Consider the following 11,606-nt stretch of genomic DNA (forward strand, 5'->3'; position numbering starts at 1 on the left):
CTTTAAACATACTTATATACATATAAATCTTAAACATACTTGTATAAGCCTTAAAAATACATTCCATTCAAAATATAGCACCGAAGCAACTTACAAACAAATTCACCTTGTGACCGACTGTTCAGAGCGTATCTCATTTGTAAGTTGGGGAGCGCCTTTATTTATTTATTTATTTATGTATGTATTTATTTATTTATTTGTTTATGTATTTATCAATCATTTATTTTGAACCCCCCGTGCTCATGACTGTCCCCGCAGGTTTGGAATAGAATAGTACTGCCTGGCACAGGGCTGTCCAAACTTTTTGCAAAGGGGGCCAAATTTGGTGTGGTAAAATATAGAGATGGGTACAACCATGGCGGACGTTCTTTACATATAACAGCCATTCTGTGTTTCGTGTTTGCTTTTTTATTTTAATTTCAGCTGTCTTGAGCATGTGTTTTGGTTCATTTGAAACATGTATATCACAAATGAACTGACATTGAAAATTGAAATTAAATATTCACTTAACGTAACTTTTTTAAACTAACTTTTTTGTAACAGTTGAACAGAAGTAATTGTTCTTTTGTTGATTGTTGCCATTTTAGAAAAAAAAATGAAAATCGCCATTTCAGAAAATGAGTGACTCATTCACTCAATTACTCATATACTAATTTGCTGTTCCTAATTGAGCCTGTAGATGGCAGCATTTAGCACACACGCACACGTAACAGCCCTACTTCCCAATGTATTAATTCTACATGTGAGCCAGACATTATTGATTTTTATGACGGAGGCTGTGGGCTGGATGAAAACTGTCCACATTTGGCCCCTTGGCCGGCGGACTTTGGACATTTCTGGCCCAGCTCATCACGTAAGGAATAATCGTGTACGTGTTTCGAAGATGTTGGCCTGAGAAGAGCGCCGTCGGTATTTTCTTTGTTTTGTATCACATGTGCTATGAGATTGTGTACATTTCCCCCAATGTAATTCAAATCTTCCTCATGTTTTGCAGGCTGTAATGGAACATCACAGGCTGCAGGACTTTGATTGGACCTTCTTCCGAACTAAAACGTGCGACCCAATGGACTATGAATGACTGGATTTGGAAAACCTGGCTTGCTTCAGTACAAAGCTCAGTCAAATTTGGAGACTTGTGTAAAACCTAAATAAAAATAGAATGCAATGACCTTTTCTGTAAGCGAACACACAAGAAAGACAAGCTATTTACAGTAAATTGATTAAAAAAGAACATTCAGAATGGGGGAGGTGTTGTTTCAGGCATGAATATAATTCAAAATGAAATGTAAACAACTTTCATTCGTTTGAACATTCAATAGCGTTGTCATTTTTACAATTAAATCTACGTTGAAAAGGATTTGCATTTTGTTTTGACGAAATGGCCCAACTTTTTTGGAATTGTTTTTTGGAGCACTAAATTGCAGCTCTTCCTGTAAAATGGATACCAAAAAAAATGTTTAAGCTTCATGTTAGTACTGGTGAGAAATTGCTCCACTTAGGATTTGGATGAATTGTCCAAGCGCAGATGTGACAAACATCGTCCTTTTTGGACGCTGCTCAATTTGCGTGACAGACTCTTGACATGAATGCCTCAGTTACCGGAGAGACGTACTTTGGCCTTTTTTCCCTCCTCAAGTCATTGAAATGTTTGGTCGGAGGGGGAATTACACAGCAAAACTCTCCTCACAGCTTCCCACTTTGCCGAGAGGTCATCAAAAAGTACGCTTTGTTTTTTATCGCCATTGAACTCCAAAAGTTGAAAGTGACTGACTGCCTGAGTCATTTCATCGGCAACTTCCTCCGTTCGCAATTTAGGTCTTAAACCAAACCGCATATCTCGATCATCAAATATCGAGTTCTGTGTGCAGGACGCATTGTTTTGAAAATGCATTCAATTGGTTTGTCTTATAAAAATCTAAATCCGCCCCCACCTGACAACCGGGTTTATTATGCTAAGTCATATTTCAGCCATAAATGTCAAAAACATTTAGAGTTTAAAGTTTAAAATGGAAATCTTAAATGACTCCATTAGCCCCCCCATAACCTCCCATAATTTGTGTTTTTTGTAATCAGCTTTTATTTATTTAGAATGGTCGTTTTTATTTTTAATTGTATTTTTTTTTTTTTTTTTTTAAACCAGTATTCCAACCTCCACCGTGGTCTCATTGTTCATAAGCATCAACCGATAAAGAGAACAGCAAACTATTTTCAAGGCATGAAATGTACACATTTACACAACAATATACAGTGATACCTTGGCTTACGAACTTAATTGGTTCCCAGACTGTGTAAGGCGAAAAGTGTGTATCCCAAAAAATAATTTCCCATAGGAAACCATTAAAATGAGAATAATCCGGTCCCAGGTCCCGATAAAACATAATTTTCTACTTTCTAATTTTCTAAGCCTTAAAACTATACAAAATATACCTTATTTTATGCATAATAAATGTGCTATGGTATTATAACTACAAAAATAAACTGTACTGTATAATAAAGTTGTTTTATTTACCTTTCATCAGCATTAAACACTTGATGAGGAAAGTAGCCTTCTTTCACCATCTTGAGGAATGATTCTTGTAGGTGCTTTGTCTGCGATCATTTTACCTAGTTCCTCATCAATTGTGTTCTGTTGATAGCTTTTTGCATCAAGTGTACAGATGGCTTGTGCGGGTTATTTGTGGAGCCTGATTGATGGGATATTTTAACCTCGCAGTCTACACTCTGCCTTTGAACTATCAAAGTTGAAACTGTCACTGTTGTCTGCCTGTCTCTTTAATGTTTAAACCACCCCCCTCACTGGTGCGTTCTTGACCAATCACGTGGCTTTAACCAAAAACTGGGGGCGGGGAATAGAGGACAAAAACAGTCAGCTGCCATTTTGTTGTTAGAACGATACATCACTCATTGAGGCAGCTCCGTGTATGGAAAAAAATCGTATGCCAAGGTAAAGTTCGTATGCCAAGGTAAAATTTTCATAAATGTAACGTTCGTAAACCGAAAAGTTCGTAAGCCAAGGGGTTCGTAAAACGAGGTATCACTGTACAGTATTTTCCGGTGTATAAGGCGCAATGGACTATAAGGGGCACCTTCAATGAATGAAAACAGTTTTACAATACATGAATATCGAAACGTTTTCCAGATATAAGGCACATCACATTGTAAGGGAATGGAGTCGCTCGCTGGTGCGCCTTATACACCGGAAAATATGCTATGTTTTAAATGGAGGCAGTTTTGCCTTGAAAAGTTTTTTTGGTTCGTTTTTCATTTGAGTTGTGCAGGTTAGAAGTCAAATTGCTGGTGAGGGAAAAAAGTTTGGAAACCTTTTTTCTTGGCCTTTGCAATTTGAATCAGAGGTCTCACCAGAGCTTTATCGGCACCCCCCCCCCGCAAGAAAAAACAAAAACCCAAACAAATTCGGTCGGGAATGGTGCTCTATGTCATATTTTCAATTCCCGAATATATTCGGAAATGGCAGTGAATGAGTTCAAGAGAAATTTCAATCAATTTGAGGCCTCTTCTGTCGGTATTATCGTGGTTAACACTTTGTTGATGTGCTGCGAAGGACCATGATGAAATATTTCACTTCAAACACCCGCCGCTAGTGAGTGATGATGATGATGAATGATTCCAAACTATACCTCCAGTGTCGGTCCATGTATGAAAACATTTTCGGGTCAATTTTTTTTGACAAGTCACTTGAAAGGCTTGTGTTGTCATGACATCATTCTTTCCATTCAGTGAGTAGGTTTATGCAGTTGATCAAAATTCAAATGCAAACAAACAATATTGGATTGTCAGGTTTAATCTTCTGTCAAAGTTTGAGGTATGTATTTTCATCCTTTTGAAATACAGTAAAGTCTCGTTATATCGATATCGGATATATCGATAGTCCCGGTTATATCGATACTATTTCTATGCACGCACGGAGAAAATTACATGCAAACAGGGTCGGATATATCGATAGTCCCGGTTATATCGATATTTTTTCGGACTCCCTTGAATATCAATATAACGAGACTTTACTGTAGTTTTTTCTTCTAGAATTCAGATTTGAGATAGTCAAATGAAAGCCTTTTTTTGTTAACCCTCTTCAGGGAGAGCAGTTACTACAGTTGGTGAGCTTATCGTGTTATCAGATTGCATAGTAAGGCGTTTTTAGACGAAAAAAAACAACCATGTATAGTAAGGCGTTTTTAGCCCAAAAAAAGCGATCATGTATAGTCAGGCGTTTTTAGCCCAAAAAAAAACAAGCATTTAATGTAAGGGGGGAAAACACGACCGTGTATAGTAAGGTGTTTTTGACCCGAAAAAATGACCATGTATGGTAAGGCGTTTTTAGCCGAAAAAAGCAACCATGATGAGTTGATTTTGACCGGAAAAATAAAAACGACCATGTATAGGAAGGCTTTTTTATCACGATAAAATGACAGTGGACAGCACACAGTTTTTATCTGAAAAAAAAAGACCATCTACAGTATAGTAAGGCGTTTTTAGTCGGAAAATAAACGACAATGTATAGTAAGATGTTTTTACGCCCCCCCCCCACCCAAAAAAAAACTACCATGTATATAGTAAGGCGTTTTTACCTCAAAAAACAACCATGTGTTGTAAGGCGTTTTTAGCATGAAAAACGACCAAGATGTTTTTAACCCCCCCCCCCCCACCCACCCAAAAAACCCCGACCATGTGTAGTAAGGCGTTTTTAGCTGAAAAAAAAACGTGTAGTAAGGCGTTTTTAGCACGGAACAACGACCTTTCATTAAAGGGTTAGAAAAAAAGTTTTTATGACATGATGTGTCTGGGTGAATGAAAGAGCCAACACTTCCTCTTTGTTTTTGGTCAGAGAGTCGTTGCCTTCTCGTGGTCCTGTCCTTGTTAAGTCACTGCTCCATCTTCCATTTGATGGCCAACATGTACGTTCTGTGGACATTGTCCTCAGGGGTCGTCTGGCTTTTACGCAGGGAGCAGTTTCTCGCCGTCTACATGTCATTCGATAAGTAGGGTGGGGGTGCGGGATTTGTCATCGCAAATAAAGTTTTTGTTTTTTTCTTTAAATTCTTACTTTGCAACTGGGCTGCTCCTTGGATAGTCTGGAGGAGGTGGGCTACATAAGGATGCTAGCTAAGCTAAAAGCCTCTCCAACCCACTTCAGCACAACCTGAAAGCACCAGGCAGCTCCTTCAGCCAGAACTGTGACACGCGCCCTGCAAGGAGAGATACCGCCACTTGTAACGACCGACTGCTGTCAGGCTTCTCATTAAACATGTAAAAACCTGGACTCGCCCCACCCATGCATTGTACAGCCACCTTATGCAGCATTTATGCAGTAGCATGTATGCTTTTGTCAAGATTGGATATTTTATACTTTTGCACTATATACAGTTGTTTTTTCAGAAACATTTTTGTGCAGTTGGACAATTCTCTTTTGGAAACATTTGTGTGCATTAAATACTTTTCACTACTTTATTTTTCTTTTTAATGACTTTTGCATCGTGTACAGTTCTTTTTTTGAAATATATTTTGTGCGTGTAATACGTTGTTTTGTTTATTTCGAACACTCCACCCATCCCCCACCACACCCTTTTCAATTTTGCTGCTGTAGATTGCAAATGTCCCCATTGTGGACACTATTAAAGGCTTTCCTATTCTTTTCTTAAGGCTTTCTTATTCGTTTTTAGCTAAAAAAACGACCATGTATAGTAAGGTGTTTTTATCTGAAAAAACGAGCATGTTTAGCCAGGCGTTTTTAGACCAAAAAAAGCGATCATGTATAGTCAGGCATTTTTAGACGAAAAAAACAACCATTTATAGCAGGGGTCAGGAACGTTTTTGACTAAGAGAGCCATAAAAGTAAAATATTTAGAAATGTTTTTCAGTGAGAGCCACACGCACGCGCGCGCACATACAAACGCTCGCATGCGCGCGTACACACACACACACACACACACGCGGCCACCTTTCAACAAAATATCAGAATGTATTATTTAAAATAACTTTGTGATAGTACTCACCGTTAACATGAATGGTTTTCCGTTCCTCGTGATTGGTAAAAATCCAGGCAAACGATCGGAATGAAATTCAATTTGCTGGTCCAGAGGCGAAGTTACTGCTAGCTAGCCTGCACACGGCTCATAAACTTCCACACTTGCTACCTGCAATCTACTTCTCGCAGAAGTATGTTGATGCTAACGTTAACATGGGGCTTGTTAAAATGTCACTGACATTCGACTGTTTCATCGATGGTGTTGTTTCATTGCAAATTAGAATCAGAACATTTTCTCTCCTCTAATGCTCCGGTGCATTAACTCTGAAGTGCACTAGTTGGGCTGATTTAAAGGGCCGTTTACCTGTTTCAACATGACGGCCACTATCATCCAATCAAAATGGCGCTTTCGGCCAACCTAGGTCAGTGACATCCAATCAAAATTGCGCTTTTCGCCAACTGCACCCCCAACGGGAAATGAACAGCGAAAAAACGAAAATATGTATTTAGTTTTATCGGCGAGCCATATGCAATCATCAAAAGAGCCATATATGGCTCGCGAGCCATAGGTTCCCGACCCCTGATTTATAGTAAGACGTTTTTATCCGAAAAACACGACCATGTATAGTAAGGCGTTTTTAGCCGAATAAAATGACCATGTATAGTAAGGCGTTTTAGACAAAAAAAACACCATGTATGGTAAGGCGTTTTTAGCCGAGGAAAAGCCCATGTATAGTCAGGTGTTTTTATCTGGAAAAAAAAACAACCACCATGTATAGTAAGGCGTTTTTAGCCAAAAAAACGAGCATGTATAGTAAGGCGTTTTTATCCAAAAAACACAACCATTTATAGTAAGGCGTTTCTGCTGAAAAAAAAAAAAACACCATGTATGCAAGGCGTTTTCATCCGAAAAAACGACCATGTATAGTGAGCCGTTTTTAGCCGAAAAAAAAACCCGACTATGTATAGTAAGGTGTTTTTGTCCGAAAAAAAACGACCATGTATAGTAAGGTGTTTTTAGACCAATAAAACGACCATGTATAGTAAGGCGTTTTTTGCCCAAAAAAAGCGATCATGTATAGTCAGGCGTTTTTAGATGAAAAAAATAACCATGTATATAATACGGCGTTTTTAGCCGGAACAAAAATGACCATGTATAGTAAGGCGTTTTTAGACAAAAAAAAAAAAAACACCATGTATGGTAAGCCGTTTTTGTCCGAAAAACACGACCATGTATAGTCAGGCATTTTTAGCCCCCAAAAAACGACCATTTATAGTAAGGCGTTTTTATCTGGAAAAAAACCCCGACCATTTATAGTAAGGCGTTTTTAGCCGAATAAAATGACCATGTATATAATACGGCGTTTTTAGCCGGAACAAAAATGACCATGTATAGTAAGGTGTTTTTAGAAAAAAAAACACCATGTATGGTAAGCCGTTTTTGTCCGGAAAAACACGACCATGCCAGGCATTTTTAGCCCAAAAAAAACGACCATTTATAGTAAGGCGTTTTTAGCTGAAAAAAACGACCATGGTAAGGCATTTTTATCTGGAAAAAAAACCGATCATTTATAGTAAGGCGTTTTTACCCGAGGAAAAGCCCATGTATAGTCAGGTGTTTTTATCTGAAAGAAAAAAAAAACAAACACCATGTATAGTAAGGCGTTTTTAGCAAAAAAAACGACCATGTATAGTATAGGCATTTTTAGCCGAAAAAAACGAGCATGTATAGTAAGGCGTTTTTATCCAAAAAACACAACCATTTATAGTAAGGCGTTTTTGCTGAAAAAAAAAAAAAAAAAAAAAACCACCATGTATGGAAGGCGTTTTCACCCGAAAAAACGACCATGTATAGTGAGCCGTTTTTAGCCGAAAAAAACCCGACTATGTATAGTAAGGTGTTTTTGTCCGAAAAAAAAACGACCATGTATAGTAAAGTGTTTTTATCTGAAAAAACGAACATGTATAGTAAGGCGTTTTTAGACCAAAAAAAAAAACAACAAAAAACGATCATGTATGGTAAGGCGATTTTAGCCCCAAAAAACCCGACCATGTATAGTAAGGCGTTTTTAGAAAGAAAAAAAAAAAACACAACCACGTACAGTAAGGCATTTTTTTATCCAAAAAAAAAGACCATGTATACTAAGCCGTTTTTAGCCGAAAACAATGACCATATCTAGTAAGGCGTTTTTAGACCAAAAAAACCCACCATTTATGGTAAGGTGTTTTTAGCCCCCCCCCCCCCCCCCCCCCCCCCCATTTAAAAAAAAAAAAAAAACAAAAAAAAAAAAAACGAGCATGTATAGTAAGGCGTTTTTAGCCCCAAAAACCGACCATGTAAGGCGTTTTTATCCCAAAAAAATGACCAAGTATAGCAGTGGTCTTAAACTCGCGGCCCCCGGAAGAATATTTTGCGGCCCGCCTTGATATGAAAGATGAATGTTAGTGCGGCCCGCATGATTGATATGAATGAAACATGTGTGTGGAGCTGAACAAGTAGGCAAGAGAAGCCATGTTTAGGACAATTCATGTTCAATATTTTCTTTATGTGAAGAAGGTTAAAGAACTGTGAATACAGACATTTGAAACTTTATTAAAATAATTAGTTTTCCTGTGTTTTTTTCAGTCGTCTGTATCTGCCTTATGATCATTATAATTATTTTATTTATGACTGATTAATTTCTTTTTTATTCATTTTCCATGTATTCATTTAATTCATTTTTTTGTGTGTTAAAAATAAAGATTTTGAGACCATTGGAATGTTTTATCTGTGATTTTCTTGTGGAAATCCTGATGCGGCCCAGCCTCACCCAGACTCTGCCTCCAGCGGCCCTCGGGTCAATTGAGTTTGAGACCCCTGATGTATAGTAAGGCATTTTTATCAGAAAAAAATGACCATGTAAATTAAGGCGTTTTTGACTTGTGTGCGTGTTTCGAAATAGCATTAGAATACTTTGTGACAGATTCTCATGGAATTCGACAGGTTTGGGTCCTGGATTGAAAAAAATTCAACAGCAGATTCATTAAGAAGCTCCCGTCAGACACACCGAAGCCGCTGTGACATTCATCCCCAGAACATCTTTTCCACATTTTTTTCAACATTGTCTGTATCGATGCTGTGCACACCGCTGGAGAGATGAGATTACCGAGTGGATGGAGGGAACACCCGCTCGTGGTCCTGATGATCCCCACCAGCCCACTTCATTCATTCATGTATGTATGTATGTATGTATGTATGTATGTATGTATGTATGTATGTATGTATGTATGTGTGTGTGTGTGTGTGTGTGTGTGTGTGTGTGTGTGTGTGTGTGTGTGCGTGCGTGCGTGCGTGCGTGCGTGCGTACGTACGTATGTATGTATGTATGTATTTATGTATGTATGTATTTTTCTTATGTGAATTGACAACCTGTGAAACGGTCTGATGGGACCTAATATAAAAAATGAAAGGCAGAATTAAAAAGGTGAAATAAATATCAGAATAACTCATCGTAAACAAATGATTGCTCATTTTATCAACGGAAAGGCACATTTGACGGATTTTGGTTCGGGAGTGAGTGTACCCACATTTTTCTGGGGGTCTGGTCACCATATTCTCTAATCACGCTTGAACAGTTGTGTTTGCGACTGCTACCGAAGCACAGCTGATGTATCACACGTAACCGTCCGTGCGCTGTGATTAAGGGTTTAGGTTATCAAAAGCACAGATTTGCCCAAGCCGCTTTGAATCTAGGCGATGGACCAAAAAGCACGACTGAACAAAACCGGAGAAGTCAACCAACTTTTTTTCATTTTACAGAAAATGTTCAGAGGAGAATCCTTTGTTAGCATAGCTCAAAATTCAGGGCGCGCGGGGGGGTTAGCCGACGAAGGCAGCTGAACTGGATGTGGAACTTCGAACGTCTTGACTTTTTTTAGCCAAAAAAATCCATCCCCTGTAGGTCAGAGTGAAATCCACTCGTGGGTCACATTGTCAGTCTGCATTAGCGGCCAAATTCTTTAGAGTCTAAAAGACCTTGGACTGTATTACGAAACACCTCAGCGTGTGTCAAATAAAGCCAGATTGATTCTGCCAACCCCCTTTTTTTGAATCGGCGATATTGATTAAAATGCAAATGTCGTTTTTAATGTCTGACTGACTTTTAACTGAGGATGAAGGGATGGAAAAGGTAATCATTAAAAAAATATATAATAATAATTTCCCAGAGAATGAAGTCCCCCACCCGCCATGAAAGACCAGCTGTTTGATCGCCTGCTTATTTTCAACCTAGACGGTTAGCAAAATTAGCTCAGGCGGCTAACCTTTCCCATCAAAGGCAACTTTCGGAAGCACCTTTTGACAACAATCTAGGAAGTAATGAGTTGATGCTTCAAAGCAGACTCAACTCTGCTTGCTAAAGGTGCGAAAGGGACACTAGCTTGAATGTGGAACCAAGACTCCGCAACAGGTACAGGGCCCAAATTAAGACTCTGATACACTTATTTTTTCTCTTATATTCTGCTGAGGAGGCAAGATCAGCTGTTTGATTGCTTGCTTATTTTTAACATCGACGGCTAGCAAAATTAGCGCCGGCGGTTGACCTTTCCCATTACAGTGATACCTTGGTTACGAACTCCTTGGCTTATGAACGTTTTGGTTTACGAACGTTAAATTTATGAAAATTTTACCTTGGCATACAAACTATTTTTCGGGATACACACAGAGCTGCCACAATGAGTGATGTGTCGTTCGCGAACAACAAAATGGCAGCCGACTGTTTTTGTCCTCTATTCCCTGCCCCCAGTCTTTCGTTAAAGCCATGTGATTGGTCAAGAACGCAGCAGTGGGGCGGTGGGGGTTACAGACAGAGAGAAACAGAGAGTTAAACATTAAAGAGACAGGCAGACGACAGAGAGAGAGTGATAAAATGGATAGAAAACAGTGAAATTTGGAGTTGTTTCAACTTTGACAGTTCAAAGGCAGAGTGTAGACTGCAAGGTTAAAACATCCCATCAATCAGGCTCCACAAACAACCCGCACAAGTCTTCTGCACACTACGTCTTTTACAATTCCTGAATACATTTTTGAATGAAAGTAAATGAGTTAAAGGACAACCGACACCATTTTTTTGTTTCCTAACTGACATCAGAAAAACATTTTATAGCATCTAAAATACCCAAAACACGCAGGCTGATATTTTTAGTCAAATGGAAAACACCAATAAAAATAAGTTAAAGTGTCCAAAAACTACTTCAAAATGACCTCGGAGATGGTGAATTTCAGAAGGTCCCGCTCCCTTGTTCGTGACGTCACGCCAGGACGTCTTGCCTTGCTCTAGAACAGCATGGGCAAACTACGGCCCGCGGGCCACATACGGCCCTTTAGGCTTTTTAATCCGGCCTGCCGAACTTGCCCAAATTATAGTAAAAACAGTGTCTGAAACTCATGACAAAAAGTTAGTGGACAACAGGGCAGATAACTGAAAAGTTGCCTGCCCCATTTTTTCACAACTTGAAGCACAATGAGACAACCAATCACATTAAAAAACATTGTCACAAAGTATAACGTTTTTTTTAAACCAAGAATGTACCTACTACAAATGCTACCTTGCTTAATTTACGGTAAATGTGCATGGCTGTAGAT

At 38.8% G+C, this 11,606-nt stretch overlaps 1 protein-coding gene across 5 annotated transcripts in view; it reads left to right on the top strand.

Annotated features, from left to right (window-relative positions):
• Positions 1-1,357, top strand: part of tnk2b (tyrosine kinase, non-receptor, 2b) — a 30,716-nt gene extending 29,359 nt beyond the window's left edge. For all 5 annotated transcript variants that reach the window (XM_089009237.1, XM_089009233.1, XM_089009234.1 and 2 more), the window contains one exon: positions 995-1,357. In XM_089009237.1, coding sequence (XP_088865363.1) covers positions 995-1,001 — 7 coding nt within the window. In that variant the 3' untranslated portion in view covers positions 1,002-1,357. The remainder of the gene's footprint in view (positions 1-994) is intronic.
• Positions 1,358-11,606: the final 10,249 nt, after the last annotated feature.

The sequence above is a fragment of the Hippocampus bargibanti genome, linkage group LG11, assembly GCF_051943395.1.
Source record: "Hippocampus bargibanti isolate YZ-2025 linkage group LG11, ASM5194339v1, whole genome shotgun sequence".
Lineage (NCBI taxonomy): Eukaryota > Metazoa > Chordata > Actinopteri > Syngnathiformes > Syngnathidae > Hippocampus > Hippocampus bargibanti.